Below are 15,544 nucleotides of genomic sequence, written 5' to 3'. Positions count from 1 at the left end.
CTTTCCAAGAACAGTGCTTTAGGGAAGCTCTCCCCTAAGGCTTCTTAGAGTTGAGTATCTGAACATAGATAGTTTGTAAAACTGTTTAAATTGGCTAACTCAGATCTCTGATGCTTTGTCTCCTGTCTTTTCAGTGTTACTGTTGCATTTTTAAATCTACCTTCAGATCTGTAATTGCATTGGTTCATGCTGTTATTGCTTGCAGTCCTCTCCTGTTTCTGAGGGTCACCTCTGGAGCAGCAAAGGAGTTAATGAGCTGCAGTCCTGCCCACTTAGTACAGATGAAAAATCTTCAGATAAAGCCTGAAAATTGCCTGTCCTTCCCCCTCCATCCCATGCTGAGCAAGGAGCATAATGAGGAGCTGCTCCCTCCAAGGCTGAAGCAGAGCAGTGTCAGATTGGAGCCCAGTTCCCAGTCTGACAGTCAGCAGTGCACTGCTTGGCCAGGGAAGCTGATCCCAAACTGACAGCCGCCTCATTATCCTAATTTCATCAGCTTCCCCACCAAATTGGAAGAGAATGAGAGAGGATGAGTGGCTTGTCAGCTGCTCCTCTGGAAGCATCTCTTGGTATTTATGATCTAGACAAATTCCTGGGGCACATCAGGTTTGTATTATGACTGTGTATAATTCTCTCCAAATTGCATAATGGGAGACAATTGAAGGAGCAGATGCATGAAAAACAAAGTGGAAAGTTAGTTTTCCCCTGAAGCAGAGATACTTTCCTAGAATTGGGATGTCGTAGTCACACGGCACTTCTGTCTTTGCTAAGTGTTGGGTTTGAGTCTTGGAGGAGCTGCAGAGGTGCCTGCTATTGCTTTGAAAGTTGGGATTATAGGATTATATGGGTTATAAATATGCTTTTCCAAACAAACTGACAGTCAATCAGCTTCTGCCCAGGATTCCTTGCAGTATTTGGGGAGGATCCCTGAGAAATTGCTAAATAAGTGGCCTGTTCTGGTGAAAACATTCCAGCCTGTCCAGGTGCTGCAGGTCTTGGCCTGGAGTTCTGTGCACACATTGCCTTATGGTTGTTGTTACGAGCTTCCTGTCCAAAATCCTACATGGCTTTGAAACCAGCAGTGGTTGTCTAACAAGTAATAAAGCTGATTAAAACACAAAAATTATCCTGGTTCCACTGTAAAATAGTTTGCAGCTTTTTAAAGCATGTCAGGTCTCCTTCTGTAAAAATATCTCTCAGAATGCAAACGTGCAGAACTACCCTTCCACAGGAGCAGGAGGAAAGCAACTTTGGATTGTTTGAAACTTTATAAAGTCCCTGTTCAGTTTTATTTTTATCAGGTTTCAAGGGGCTTAGAGGAGGCTTTCATATCTCAAAATCCCTTTTTAAAGTGTGTAACTACAATTAATAGGTGATATGGCTGGGTAGGGGAAGGAAAGGTCCAAGAACTCACATAACCCAGCTGTTGGACTCAGCAGTTTTGTAACGTTGGTCACTCAGGGGAGACTAAACATGGCACTGTACGAGCTCCTGGTTTCATCTTTGCTGCTTCTGTCATATGGTCACATATATATGGGGGGGGAGGAAGAACTGAATGTATCTCTGCAGTGGCTCCTTGGGAAACTGTCATTAAGGTTGCCTGACCATAATTCTCCCCACTGAACACAACTTTAGTCATGGCAAATTACAGAAGTGCTTGTTCTAATTCATTGTGGTTTGTGTGTTTTTATTGAGGGGGGAGAAAAGATTCATTGACGTTTTACATAGCTGAGATTTAAGGATGGCATGTTTAAAAGTGTGTGTGTGTTGGAGCATTCCTGCTCTAATCTTGGGACTAACTGCTGGTTCTCCCCCTGCCCCCAGACCATAGAATCCAACTGGCGGTGTGGGCGACACAACCTGCAGAGGATCCAGTGCCGCTCCGAGAACAGCAAAGGGGTCTACTGTTTACAGTATGATGATGAGAAGATCATCAGTGGCCTACGAGACAACTCCATCAAGGTGAACGCTGCTGTCAGTGGAGCTCTGCCAGGCACAACTGGCTGCCTGTGCTTCCTTGGCTCCCCTTGTCTCCTCATGGGACAGTGTTTGTCTGCGCAGGGTTCGACAGGGTGGGATGTCTGCTGGAGCCTGGCAAAGTCACCTGCACTTTGCCCTGGAAACGTTGGGCACTGCCAGCCAGGGGTTGGTTCTGTTGACCACAAAGACATTCTTGTGAGATCAGTGTTCCCACAAGAGGGGTGCAGTGTGTGTGTGCCCCGCTGTCCTTTGCTGGGATTGTTGGCATTGCCAGGGGTTTGCTGTCATTCTACCAGGTTGCTTCCACGCTCATTGTCCGTGGCTTTTCCTTTTGCCAGACAGGATTTGATCTTTCCATGATGGTTGGTCATTTCAAACCACACTTGCATCAAGACTTGCCTTAAGCTGAAGGGAAGGACAAGGCTCACTGATGGGACAGACTCACTCCTCATGGGGCTCTAGTTTTCCTCCTTCTTCGCAGTTACGACAGTTTTCAAGTCTTGGATCCATGTTCTTGGTCTTGATAAGCCACTTCTCCTTCTTGTTTTTAATAGATTTGGGACAAAACAAGCTTGGAATGTTTAAAAGTATTAACGGGACATACTGGCTCAGTTCTTTGTCTGCAATATGATGAAAGAGTCATTGTAACTGGATCTTCAGATTCTACAGTGAGGTGAGTGTTGAGTTTTTCCACAAAGATGATTTGAGTATCAGGGCTGGGAATATTTACAATTAATCTCTAAATATCAGAAGACATCTCTAATACAAATGTGATACTGTTATTCCAGAAGCAAGATATTCATTGTTGGCAGAGCATCTCATTAAATAATTTTTTTTTCAAAATCTGTCTCGTGTTTTTACCTTTAAGAATTTTGAAGGAATATGACCTGAGTGATTCAAGGCATATCCTGAAGTTTTAGAGTGGCTGATGGCCAACTGTACAATAATTTCTTGTTTTAGGGTTTATGGTACTGCCTTCTGACATCTCTCAGTTGTGACTATTATTGAAAGGGCATTTAGTACATATGGAGCATTTGTCTGACTGCAGTTTTGCTCATAATGAGTTAAAATTCTTCTATGATCTTAATGGTCAGTAGATGTCCCAATATGAAGACACTCAGGTGCAGTTCAGTGAAAGGGCCTTGTCTCCTCTAGTGCCTTGCATTGGTCTGCCAATGGCAATCTCTCAAATACAGTAAATTAAGTAGTGATTTTACACTTCATGTAAGCTGCTGGGTAGCTCTGGAGGGTGCTGCATCCCAGTTGTTACTGGTGGGGATGAAATCTGAATGAACAGTGTAAAACTGGAAAAACCCCATATGGATAGTGTTTGTTTTGATCTGTTCCATCATACAAACTTTAGTCATCCTGGAAAAGTTTGTAGAGTTGTTAAGTAGCTTATTCTCTTAGCAGTGGTCCCAGGTTAGGCATTTCCTGCCTGTTTGCTGCCGCTAGTTGTTATTTGTGGGTGTGAGGTGTGACAAGAATACTTCCCAGCACTCATCTCCCTGCTTTCCCCAGGCCCTGGCAGGGGTTAAACAGCCAGAGAGCTCAGGTAGAGATCAGACAGGCCTGTGCCCCTTCACGCCCTGCAGAGCCATCATCCTTCATGTGGGATACGCTCTTTTCTCTCGCAGGGTTTGGGATGTCAATACAGGTGAAGTTCTGAACACGCTGATCCATCACAACGAGGCAGTGCTTCATCTGAGGTTCAGCAACGGCCTGATGGTGACGTGCTCCAAGGACAGATCCATCGCCGTGTGGGACATGGCCTCACCCACCGACATCACCCTGCGCCGGGTCCTGGTCGGCCACCGCGCTGCCGTCAACGTGGTGGACTTCGATGACAAGTACATTGTGTCAGCATCAGGGGACAGGACCATCAAAGTGAGTGGGCACAGCTCTGGTCCAGCTCTGCGTGGCCACCAAGCCAGGGAAGCCTCAGAGCGTCCTCAGCTCGGAGCAGCCATGAGCAGTTCTGGGCCTTTGCCTTTCTTGTTCCCCCTTGGCTTCCTCTTGCTGGCAATTGGTGTTTGTGCAAATAACTGTGCTTGAATACTCTCGTGGCTTCTGTGGTGCAATTGCAGAAGAGCAAAGCACATTTGCTGTTTGAGCTCTACTCTCAAGATGGGTTGGTTTGTTGAATGTGGAACATCTTGTGCCTATTTCCAGTGGGTATTTTTAATTTCGCTTTGCAATCCTGTCCAGTTGTGAAGTTCAACAACAGTGCCTTTCACAGAATCCCAAGATGTGCTGAGTTGGAAGGGACCCACAAGGATCATCCAGTCCAGTCCTCAGCCCTGCACAGGCCCATCCCCAAGAGTCACCCCCTGTGCCCCAGAGGATCAGCCAAACCCTCCTGGAGCTCTGGCAGCCTTGGGGCTGTGCCCACTGCCCTGGGGAGCCTGGGCAGTGCCCAACCAGCCTCTGGGGGAAGAACCTTTTGCTGAGATCCAACCTGAGCCTGCCCTGACACAGCTCCAGCCATTCCCTGGCTGCTGTCCCTGGTCCCCCCAGAGGTCCCTGCCCCTCCTCTGCCCCTGCCCAGGCATTTGGAACTGCACTGAGGTCTCCCCTCAGTCTCCTCTCTGTGCCTTCCCAGCAGCTCAGCCAGGCTGTGCCATGTTTGAAGACTGAAGAGGCCGTATTTGAAGGCTGTTATATACCAGAAGATTTGAGTTACCCAGAGTCTACAGTATAACAAAGGCATTTCCACTCTGCCCTCTCTGAACCAGAGCTGCCTTAGTCTGGGCCAAGAAGTTCTTGGCAGTTTCCTGTCCAAATCTCTGCCAGAGATCCTGCTGTGCTGTGTTGGAAAATGAGCCACTTGATACTCTGCATTACAACTTCAATTACAGTTCATTAAAAATGGGCAAAGTTGTTTGAATCCTTTAATGTTAAGAAAGAAGCAGCCACCAAACTTTTAAAGGCCACAGTTTGGACCTTCTCTTTACTAGTAGCTTGCTAGTAAATTCTTTGGTAAAAAAATGTGGGGGTTTTGTGTGTTATAACTTCCACTTTTAAAAATGATTTTTAAGTTACCAAGATTCAAGTGTAATCAAATTTATGATATCATTTGGGGCAGTCTCTAACACCTGAAAACATTTTATAGGCAACCCTCCTGCTCTTCTCAGTGACTCTGTGTGCAATGGCAGTGCTCAATGTCACTGCTGGGTCCCCAGAGCACCCTCGTGGCCTGTAAAGATACACTGGGGGTTTGCAAAAGCTGAGCCTCAGGGCTCTCCAGTTTGTGAATTCATAGTGGTGTCTATTGAAATCCATAAACCTTGTGTGGTGCAGTCCTCAGAGGGGTTTCTGCTGTGTTCCCCAGGTCTGGAGCACGAGCACGTGTGAGTTTGTGCGGACCCTGAACGGGCACAAGCGCGGCATCGCCTGCCTGCAGTACCGGGACCGGCTGGTGGTCAGTGGATCCTCAGACAACACCATCAGGTGGGTGCCCAGGGCTGCTGCTCCTGTGGAACAGTGTCCATTTGACCAGGGAAAACAGGATTTCCCCCTTTTTTGATTCCTGCACATCCTTGGCATGACTTCCAGTGGAGCAGATGATTTATGAATGGAACTTAATGCAATGTGAGAGTAAACATATCACAGCCCCGTGAAAAAGTGGGCCACAGGTTTATTTCAAACTAAACAAAACTTCTTGCCTACTGCTGTATCACCTTGTCTTCTGCTTGGAGAGGTGGGGAAGACATTGGTCACTGGTTTTCTAATTGCCTGAACCTCTAATCAACTGTTTATGCAGATGGAAAAAAGTATGTTGAAATTTCCCAGAATAACACGGATCTAAGCTTTACTTTCGTGTAATTTTGAATGACTACACCAATTTTGATAAGCTGCAGCTGCTCTGAGTGGCATGCATGGTTCTCATGCCTTTTTGAGCAAATTACACAATCTTTTGCCCAGGAAACCAGTCGGTAGCACATTTAAATCCCTGGGTGTGAGGCTGAAGCTGCAGTGCTCAGCCTCCCTGCTCTGTTCTCTGCAGGCTCTGGGACATCGAGTGTGGTGCCTGTTTAAGGGTATTAGAAGGCCACGAAGAGCTGGTTCGATGCATCAGGTTCGACAACAAGAGGATTGTTAGTGGAGCCTATGATGGGTATGTTGGAAAGCAGTTGCCAGAAATTTTGCCTTTAGTGAACCGTCTTCTGAAAGCCCCTGAGCCTTGTGTTCCCTGGGCCAGGGTCTCTCCTGGTTTGGTGAATGGATCACTTGAGCATTTCAGCACAGTTTTAAGTGGCCAAGAAGCTGCTTGTCTGGTGCCCTTTACATTCCTGAATTGTGTTATCACTTGAGTTTGATTTTCCATCGTAAGTAAACTTCTGTTTGGCTGAAGTGACATTGCTTTGTTTCTTCCATCAGGAATCACTCCTTGCCAGGTCCTGTGTGCTTAGTGTAGTTCAAGCTTTCTATTTTTCTAAGGCAGCACACTAAAAATGTTTATTATGAGCGTTAATGTATCTCATGGGGCTCTCAGAAGTCTTCAGGGACTGTTTCTGTGGGGCTGAGGGCAGGAGTCCCACCAGGGCACCTCTGTCTTGCTCAGTGTTTTCAGTGTTTAATGGATTTGTGGCATTTTACATCCATGGCCAAACCCTCCATTTCTTTCTCTGCCTGAACAGCAGAGTTACTGAAAACAATTCTGGAACTGTGTCTGTCTGTAGCCTTCTATTTGAGGTCAGTGTCTCCTTGGGGTTGGCCAGCCCAGCTTCATTCCCATGTTCCAGAGGGGTTTGTGTGTGCACAGTCCACTTGTCTGTCATACAACCATCAACTTGTCTGTCATACAACCATCACAAAGCCACCACTGCATTTACTGCTGAAAAGAAACCCAAAACTACCTGTGTTCTACAAGATTGAGTTTTAGTATTTTAGTGACAACAGATTCTCACAATTTGCTTAATCCTGAGGAATTAGCTGTAGGGAAAACATGGCAAACTTTCCAGGGCTTTGGATGTTGTTTTCTGTGCTTATACTTGAAACGATGTTTTCATAATGACCTTCTTCTCTTCCTTTTAGCAAAATTAAAGTTTGGGACTTGCAAGCTGCTCTTGACCCTCGTGCCCCAGCAAGTACATTATGCCTGCGTACATTAGTGGTACGTAAAAACTCATTAATTTGGGGTTATCTGAAATATTCTCTTGGTGAGGGGTGTTCTATTGCATTATAGTGGGATAGGTGGGAATGTCGGGATGTTTTATGAAGTCTAGAGTGCTTAAGAGTAAAGAAAAATTTATTGTCATATCCTGAATGATTTGCATCTGAGCTTAAATGAAAGACCAAGTTTTTCTAGTTTGGGATTCTCAGGTGCTCTTACAGGAAAAAAAATCATCATGAACTGTGTATATCCTTCTAGTTATTGTTGTGTTTCCCTGATATCACTGTGGGGCTGGCTTTAAATTTCCTCTTTATTAAAAAGAGAGGAGGAATCTTGGGAGCCTTTCCCAAACTTTTCTCCTAACCCTTCACTTTGCAAGGAAGAGTTGGGAAGGGGGAAGGGGAGTTGAGTTGCACATTGCCACAGGAACTCTTGTCCCTTTGAAAGATTGTCACATTTAAGGCTGTTGCTTAAGTTACATTTTTTTGGGTTTTGGGTTTTGGCTTATGAAAGCTGACTTGATTAAAAATAGATTGGGGAAATGAATTAATTGTTTTTTTAATCGAAATGTGGGTGGAATTTTCCTTCAGGAGTCAGTTTGACAAGCTGATAGCAACCTGAAGTCATTGGCTGTAGGTGTGCATGTGCTTGGCCTTGCCAGCACCTAGAGAAGGGCTTATGTGGCCAGAGGTGCTTCTTGTTTTTCTTTCCCTTCAGTGGTCTTTGCACAGAGACAAGATTTAACTATTCTTTAATTTAGTTTTAATGAAAAAGTTGATTGTTTTCCTTCTGTGGGTATCCCGTAGCTCAGGTTGGAGTTTGGGGATCATTCTGCCAGCTGGGATTAGTTCTCCAATAAAGGCAGTGTCCTCATTTTGAAGTGAATAAAAATGGATAAGCAGGACTAAGAGGAGACCCTTTTCTGGGCTTCTTGGTGCCATTTTGAGGTTTCTTGGAAGAGCTGCTGGAGCATGTGTTTCACCCCCCTTCTTATGGCAGTGTTTGAACTCAGTGGGTGAGCCCTGAGGATCCTCCAGCAGCATCTCTAGGTGAAGTTGGGATGTGATGTTTTGGGGCTGCACAGAAACAGAGTCAGCAGAGAATTCTGCAAGAGAAGGAGCCCTGGGAGAGCACTGGTGCCAACCAGTCTCCAAAATTGCTGCTTTGATCTGGAATACTCTCAGCCTATGGCTGGCCCTGCTGAGGGAGGCTCAGGGTGTACAGGCACTGAATGTGGAAGCAGTGAGTTTTGCTGTAAAAAACTTTGTTGCCGTGGGAGTTAGGTGCTGAAAAAATCTCCGGGAGCAGTTAATTAGGGGTGAGATAAGAAAGGGTTTATTTGCCAAGGCTAAGATGTTACAAGACGTGTGCAGGCCGTGCCTGAGAGGTTACATTTTATAATATCATCCATCCAATCCCAAATGTGTCCACCCTGTGGCCTTTACTCTGGTCCACCCCGGGTCCACCCCCTGAAAATGGGTCTGGGGTGTGTTTCAGGACCCTCCATTCATTCCATCTTCATCTTCATCAGAGCACAAAGGGTACATAGTCACCCAGTTCTTGACTGTGTTCTGTGGTTTAGGCCCTGATATGCTGTTCTGCCAACAATCTAGACCTTGCCTTGACAAAAGACTAAACATTTCTACTGGATTCGGGAGTAGGGGTGATATAGGGAGCATAGAACGGGGTAAGAGGGTTAAGGAATGTGTAAACAAGGGTGCTACAGGGAAAGGGATGCTGCTTTTAGAGTCTACTTCCACTACTTATAAAACAAGTATTAGAAAAATAAAAACCCTTAGGGGCTTAAGGCATCACTTACATACAAAAGCAGCTTTTCTTGAATTCGTGTGTAGTGTTAACAAAGGGTTTCTGAGCCAGCACAGCAGAGTTTGGACACACTGTCCCGTGTCCAGATACACGTGTGATGCCAATGTACTGAAGTGTTCCCCTCTTGCCTTGCTAACTCCTTGCCTATTGCTCACAGGAACATTCAGGACGTGTCTTTAGGCTCCAGTTTGATGAATTTCAGATCATTAGTAGTTCCCATGACGATACAATTCTGATTTGGGATTTCTTAAACGTGCCACCGAGTGCCCAGAACGAGACCCGCTCTCCATCTAGAACATACACTTACATCTCCAGATAACAGTCTGCACTTTACTGCCCTCAGAAGGTAAGAAAGGCTCCCTCCTTTTATTGGATGTGTTATAAATATCTGAAATGTTCCCTCTGCCTGCAGGTTGGCTTAGTCAAAACACAAGATGAAGTTTTCCTTAAGCAAATAAAGCCTGTTTATGCCACTTCTTTCACCATCTAGTCTTGGTGCAGTCACGCTTCAGCATGTCCTGTTATCTCCCCCTCCTGTTTGGAATTGGGTACTTCAGGCATTTTGTAGGAAGCTATTATGTGTTCACAACAGCCTTGGGCAAGTACTCACCAGGAAAGAGCAGCTCTGTGAGCACCACGAGGAGCAGAGGAAGCTCTCAGAGCTCAACATCACGTCGTGTTGGGCACCACGACAGCTCAGAGCTGTCCAAAATGGACAGAAACTTGGCCTGTTTTGGTTCCCTTTTCCTGCCAGTCAGCTCCAGTTAGTGCTCAAAGGCTCTGCTGTAGATTCCTTTGTTGGGACAGTGGATTTTTTTCCCTAGGTCATCTATGCCAACGGTCGAGCTTCCAGCTCTACACAGCTGTGAGTGCTGGGACGTGGAGACACAGGCACTGCCTTTCCAAAGCAGAGCAGTCTCTGCCACTGCCAGACTGGATGCTTCCCAGGCACTGGAGACATCACAACAGGAGGATTAGGAGTGGCATTGCCCCAACAGGAAGGATTTATTTTATTTGAAGTAGATAATGCTTTGCTTAAATGTGATGTGAAAAGCTTTCCCTGTCTTCACATAAGAATGGATTTTCATTATCTATCTGGATACATTTGTCCCTGCTGTGGCAGCGTGTTCCTCAGGTTTGCTGCTCCTGTGGGATCTCTGCTTCTGGCTAGGAAATAGCTTCCCTTGTGAAGACATACTTTGAGATGCTCCTACTTCAAACTGAGTTTGCTTTCACCTGGAAGCATTCCTGGGAAAGTGTTGGCTGCCTTCCCTGCTGCTGAACTCTACTTATTCTAGAAAAAGCCAAGGCAGCTGCCTCTGTAATTATTCCACCTAATCAGGCTCATGATTAAGGAAGAAGGCTAATGATGTGATGATGAGCCATGTGCAGAATCCCACTTAAACTTTCCCTTAAGGCCACGTTTTAGGAACATTGCTGTAGGGTAGTTTAGTGAAACTCATGGACTTGCTCATCCTGCTGCAGAGGGACAACAGACACCTGGAAAGGCCCAACTGCTGAGCTGAACGTTTGTACATGGTGGGGACTGGCTAAAGACACAACTCCATGGGAGGGAGCTCCTGAGCCTCCCCACAGAGCCAGGCTCTCCAGTGCTGCCTCCCTCATTCCAGTTGATCCCAGAGGACACACTTGCATCCCTGTGGAAAGCTCGGTGCTGTCACTGATGTGTCCCTAGGGACTCTGTCCTGCCCCTGCCACTGGCTTTGTGCCACTGGGTCCAGACCTAAGTGAGCTGCTGCTGTGGGAACTCCAAGGCTTCTTGAAGCTAAATAGTTTTCCCTCTGAATAGAAAACTTCTTTGCCTTCTTTCTGAGTAATTCTGTTATTTATTTTTCTTGCTTTCTCAGACAGAACAGATTGCATTTTAGGAACAGTCTGTCTTTTAGTCCCTGCACCACTGCTTGCTTCTGTTAACCCAAAGATCATTTGAGATAGACCAGTTCTTTTCTTACAGAAGTACATTGGGCTTCTTTTATTAGCTTTGATTCGTGGAAGAGCTACACATAGTGTGTCTTAAGCACGAAGGAATCACAGAATGTCCTCAGTGGGGAGGAACCAACAAGGATCATCCAGTCCCACTCCTGGCCCTGTGCAGGACACCTCAACAATCCCACCCTGCCCCTGAGAGCGTTGTCCAAACCCTCCTGGAGCTCTGGGGCTGTGCCCACTGCCCTGAGGAGCCTGTTCAGTGCCCAACCACCCTCTGGGGGAAGAACCTTTCCCTGAGATACAACCTGACCCTCCCCTGACACAGCTCCAGCCATTCCCTTGGGTCAAGAAATTAGGAGTTGAATAAAGTTTATATTGATTCACTTGGACCAGCAGTGTGCTGGTGTGGGACTTCCTTGCCACATGGCCACATGGCCCTGTCATTGGGATTTGCCAGTGGAATATGAAATGCCTTTGGCAGGGTGTTCTGCAGTTCAAATTCTGCACACTTGACAGTTCTGCACAGCTCAGTCTGGCTTGTCCCATGACACACAGCTGGAACCACACAGCCCCCGTGTCCTGGGACTTCTTGTGTTGGTAATGACAGTCCCTTAATAGCTATTTCCTCTCCTGGAGAGATGCTGTGATGTCACTTTTTGACAGGTTTGTCTGACTTCAGAATCCAAAAACCATAGATCTACATAAAATTATGGTCAAACAGCTAATATTTCATTATGACATTTAATGAAACAGTTTTATATGCTTTCAAACATTACAGTCTTCTGAATTTTGAAGCAGCCCTGTACACATTTTTACAGGCTTTGCAATGTGAGGCCTCTTCAAAGTGGATCATTTTTGACAGTCCTGGCAATTGGCTGTGAGAGTTTTATTGCTTTCTGTTGAATTCCTGTTGTTTATTGTAACATGATAAAAATTGTTACCATATGATAGTCTAATATTCTTATATTAGGCACTAGGCCTCGGGCTGGGGGAAGGGAAGTCAGCGGGAAGTGCCTACGGATGTTTTAACCTTTCATGGGAATTTTGTATCAGAAGAGGGAAGTTCTCCCTAGTCCATAAAAATGTCAGGGAAGTGGCAGGTACAATCAAAGTTCAAATTTAATTATGCTCAGAGCTTGCACAGCCTCCAAGTGGATAAGGGAGTCATCGGGATGGAAAAGGTCAATGAAATATCAAAGTACTTGAGTGTTGTGTCTGTTTTCTTAAAAGCTCCTCATGTATTAAAGCAACTGAACTTACCTCCTGTGCAAAACTCCTCCTCTGCAGGATGAGGAGGAAAGGACAGTTTTCTGGCAGCTGTGGATCACTGTTTGAGTAAACAGTGTTTGGGGTTCAGTGACCTGAGCTGGGGGTCACCTGACAGTGCCCAGGGCAGGTTTGACTCTGACACGTCTAAGAACACTGCCAGCCTTGGGTGACCCCCCAAGGAGCAGTGCCCTGCAGAGCCTGGCTCTTGCTCCAGGGGATTCAGAGCACATCCCACAGCACAGAGTCCCTGGGGTGCTGTGCCCTGGAGGAAGGGCTGTTAGCAGGGAGCAGCCCTCCATGTGCTGCACAGTGTCACATCCTCCAACCGTTCTGCCCTTCTCCTTCCAGCAGAGGATGGTGAGGGCCTGCCCAGCTCTGGATGCTGTTTGATTTGTGCCTTTTCTCAGTTCACTTGTCTTTTGTCTTTTGCAGGGTTCCACAGTCTTGAACTACTGGATTTTTGGCTACTACATGCCTGAAGATGTTGATTGACAGCTAAAGTCAGAATTGGTTCTAGATGCTGTGTAGTTGCAAAGCAGCACAATTCTATATCTAAATTTCTTAATCTTCCCTGCTCTCAGTGGTCGTCTTTGAATTTGCTACAAATTCACTGACTTGGAGTAGATGAATTTCAGAAGCCTATCCTTCCCTGCCGTGAGAAATCCAAAGCTTCACATGTAAATTGTCCGTAGAAACTGAACTCTGATGGCTTGTTTTTCAGAAATAAATCAGAAGTCAAGAAAGGACTTGGCCTAATTTATATTGCTTTGCACTTTTGTCTGACTTTAAAGAAAAAAAAACATTCTCCAACGAAATTTGGGTGCCAAACACATGCCCAGAATGTACAGAGCTTTGCTTTCCAGTCACCACTGTCCTTTAGGCGTTACTCATGCCAGTTTCAGAGCCCGTTCTGTTCATAGGAGTGTACGTTGGACTCTTACAAATATTTCTGATTCGCTCAGTAATATTTTTGGATGACAGTTTACTTGTTTCTGCACCAATAATTTCTTTTAAATTAAAGATTCCCTGTAATTCAGGCTAGGTTATCTGAACTAATTGTATAGCACTGTCTTTTCCTTTTCCCTGTGCTCTGTACTCCAGCCATCCTGCACTCCCCAATGTTTGCTCTAGTAAACCCTCCCCATGTGTGCTTGCCTCATTTCAGATACTGTGTAAGCGTGTAGATATGATGTACATACAGAAACCTCTGGTGCCAGAGTCAGGATTTCCTGACAGTACACACTAACACAGAACGTGGTAGCACTTGGCAGCAGGATGTCCTGAGTGTGGCACTGGTGGGGACATGAATTACTTAGAAATTTTCTCTGCAAAAGGAGGTTTTCAGTATTCATTAGTTGTTTTTGGTTTCTTGGTTTGTTTTTTTTTTTTTTTTTTGGTTTTGTTTTGTTTTGTTTTTGTTTTTTTTTTTAATGGGAACTACATATTTTAAAATGTAATTTCTAAACTTTTTAAAAATTAAAAACTGTTTAATTTATGTTCTGTATCTTATATTTTTGTGCCGCGGTATTTACAGATGTCTGTCTTTAACACCAGCGGGTCCTCACAGCCACCTGCTGATGTCCTTCGGTAGCATTAGTTTGGCTGCTCAGTGGAGAAGATACCATGGGCCAAAGTTACATTTATTTATGTTTGGTTTGTACCACTTCCTTACGGTGGAGTGGAGCTCCCTTCCGGTCTGGTTTCCGTGCTCATTCCCGTGCTGGTTTTCCATAACAATCTGCTGTGACCACGTTGCAGTGTCCTGGTTCCTCCTCATTAGCATGGTTTTGTTAGAAACTCCAAAGTTTCTTGAGTTCTCATAGTCTCCCCTCTAATTTATGTGGTTGTACAACTGCATTTTCCTGAGGTCAGGATGAGCCCTGGATAAGTCAGGCGTGGATGTTCATCGGCCTCAGCCGTGTGGCTCCTCTGTCCCCCCGTGAGCCCACCCGCTGTCCGGGGGAGTTGTGCTGGCACAGAACTGTCCTGTTGTTCCCCTGGCCGTGTGTACGTCCTGTGTCTCTGTTGTCCTCTGGCAGCATTTGTTGGTTTGCATTCACCCCCTTCCAGTCCCAGGTCAGGCCCAGGCGGTGCTGAGGCCGCTCCGGGGGGACCCTCCATGAGACCCTCTGGAGCACACGGATGGCGAGGTGGTACAAGACCCCCCGGGAGTGCAGCTGGAGGTGTTCCCTCCCCCCTGCCCGGGGAGAGTCAAACTCCCATTTCCATGTTCCTCCAGTGCCGCTTCCTTCATCGCCGTGACCGAATGTGCTGGAGTGCGGAAGATCCAACGCTCTGAGTGTCCATAAGATCATTTTTGGTAAGCTTGGCAGTAGTTCGTGCAAGTGTCTTACTTTCCCCTTCTCATCTAACAGCTTTAATATTAAACTGGCTAAAAAGAGAAATCTGTCGCAGCCCTGAAGAAAAAGGTATTTGTTTCCGAAGAGCGGAGTCCTTTTGTTAAAATGCATGTGTAAGATTTAAATTCCTGTTTTTCCTTGGGAGATAATGGTATTTGAACATGCAGTCTAAACTTCTTTGTGCTTTGTGTAACATAGCAGTGGACTTTTGTGATTGGCACCCAAGGAATTCGACTCCTGGGATTCATGGTAGTGATCCTGGCTGCACTCTGGACTTTGTTTTGCTAACCATAATTGAGCAACTGTACATTACTGCGATATTAATGTTTCAAAGCACTGGGATAGTCTAATTCTAACTTGTAATTATGTTTGCCAATTATCTGTTTGGAAAGTTGGTGTATGAACAGCTTCTTGAAACTGTTAAATTGTACAGATATTGTTCATGATCTAAAGCTTTGTACTGTGGAATGTGCTTAATAAAAAAAAGTTTGAACTTAATTTGTCAAATGAATGGATGAGTGACGTTGTCTCCACAGCCCTCAGTCCTGTGCTGAGTTAAGGCCAGGTTGGACCGGGCTTGGAGCAACCTGGTCTAGTGGAAGGTGTCCCTGCCCATGATCTTTAAGGCCCCTCCCAACCCAGACCATTCCACGATACAAACTCGTGTGCAACTGCACAGCTCGGAGCCGTGGGTGAGGGTGTAGTGCTGGTGCAAGGCCAAAGCATTTGGAGTCAGACCGTGTGTGCTGTGGCCCAGCTGTGCTCTGGCATGGCTGGTGTGAGCTGGTGTGTCACCCTTCCCTTTGCTGGGTGCAAACTGGGAGGACACAGTGGCTGAGGGAGCTGAGCTCGTTCCCCCGTGGCAGAGGTGCTGAACCCCCCTGGCTGCAGCACTTCTACCTCCACAGGAACATCAGATGAATTTTTTCTTACTTTATCAAGAATGCAGATAGAATTTTTAAAATATTACTCATCTGCTTGCTTGTTAAAACAACCTGTCCATGCCCTGAGCCCTGTGTCTTCCAGTGCTTGCTCTGACTCA

At 45.9% G+C, this 15,544-nt stretch overlaps 1 protein-coding gene across 7 annotated transcripts in view; it reads left to right on the top strand.

Annotated features, from left to right (window-relative positions):
• FBXW11 (F-box and WD repeat domain containing 11) overlaps positions 1–15,000 on the top strand; it is a 78,768-nt gene extending 63,768 nt beyond the window's left edge. For all 7 annotated transcript variants that reach the window (XM_051793794.1, XM_051793791.1, XM_051793795.1 and 4 more), the window contains 8 exons: positions 1,825–1,962; positions 2,535–2,653; positions 3,618–3,867; positions 5,312–5,430; positions 5,987–6,097; positions 7,018–7,096; positions 9,081–9,269; positions 12,575–15,000. In XM_051793794.1, the coding sequence (XP_051649754.1) occupies positions 1,825–1,962; positions 2,535–2,653; positions 3,618–3,867; positions 5,312–5,430; positions 5,987–6,097; positions 7,018–7,096; positions 9,081–9,242 (978 nt within the window). In that variant the 3' untranslated portion in view covers positions 9,243–9,269; positions 12,575–15,000. The remainder of the gene's footprint in view (positions 1–1,824; positions 1,963–2,534; positions 2,654–3,617; positions 3,868–5,311; positions 5,431–5,986; positions 6,098–7,017; positions 7,097–9,080; positions 9,270–12,574) is intronic.
• Positions 15,001–15,544: the final 544 nt, after the last annotated feature.

Source organism: Manacus candei, unplaced genomic scaffold (assembly GCF_025592945.1).
Source record: "Manacus candei isolate 608988 ecotype Guabito, Panama unplaced genomic scaffold, ASM2559294v1 h1tg000037l, whole genome shotgun sequence".
In the NCBI taxonomy this organism is placed as follows: Eukaryota; Metazoa; Chordata; class Aves; order Passeriformes; family Pipridae; genus Manacus; species Manacus candei.
The sequence above is the reverse complement of the archived record's forward strand: the minus strand, read 5'-3'. Positions and strand labels throughout refer to the sequence as shown.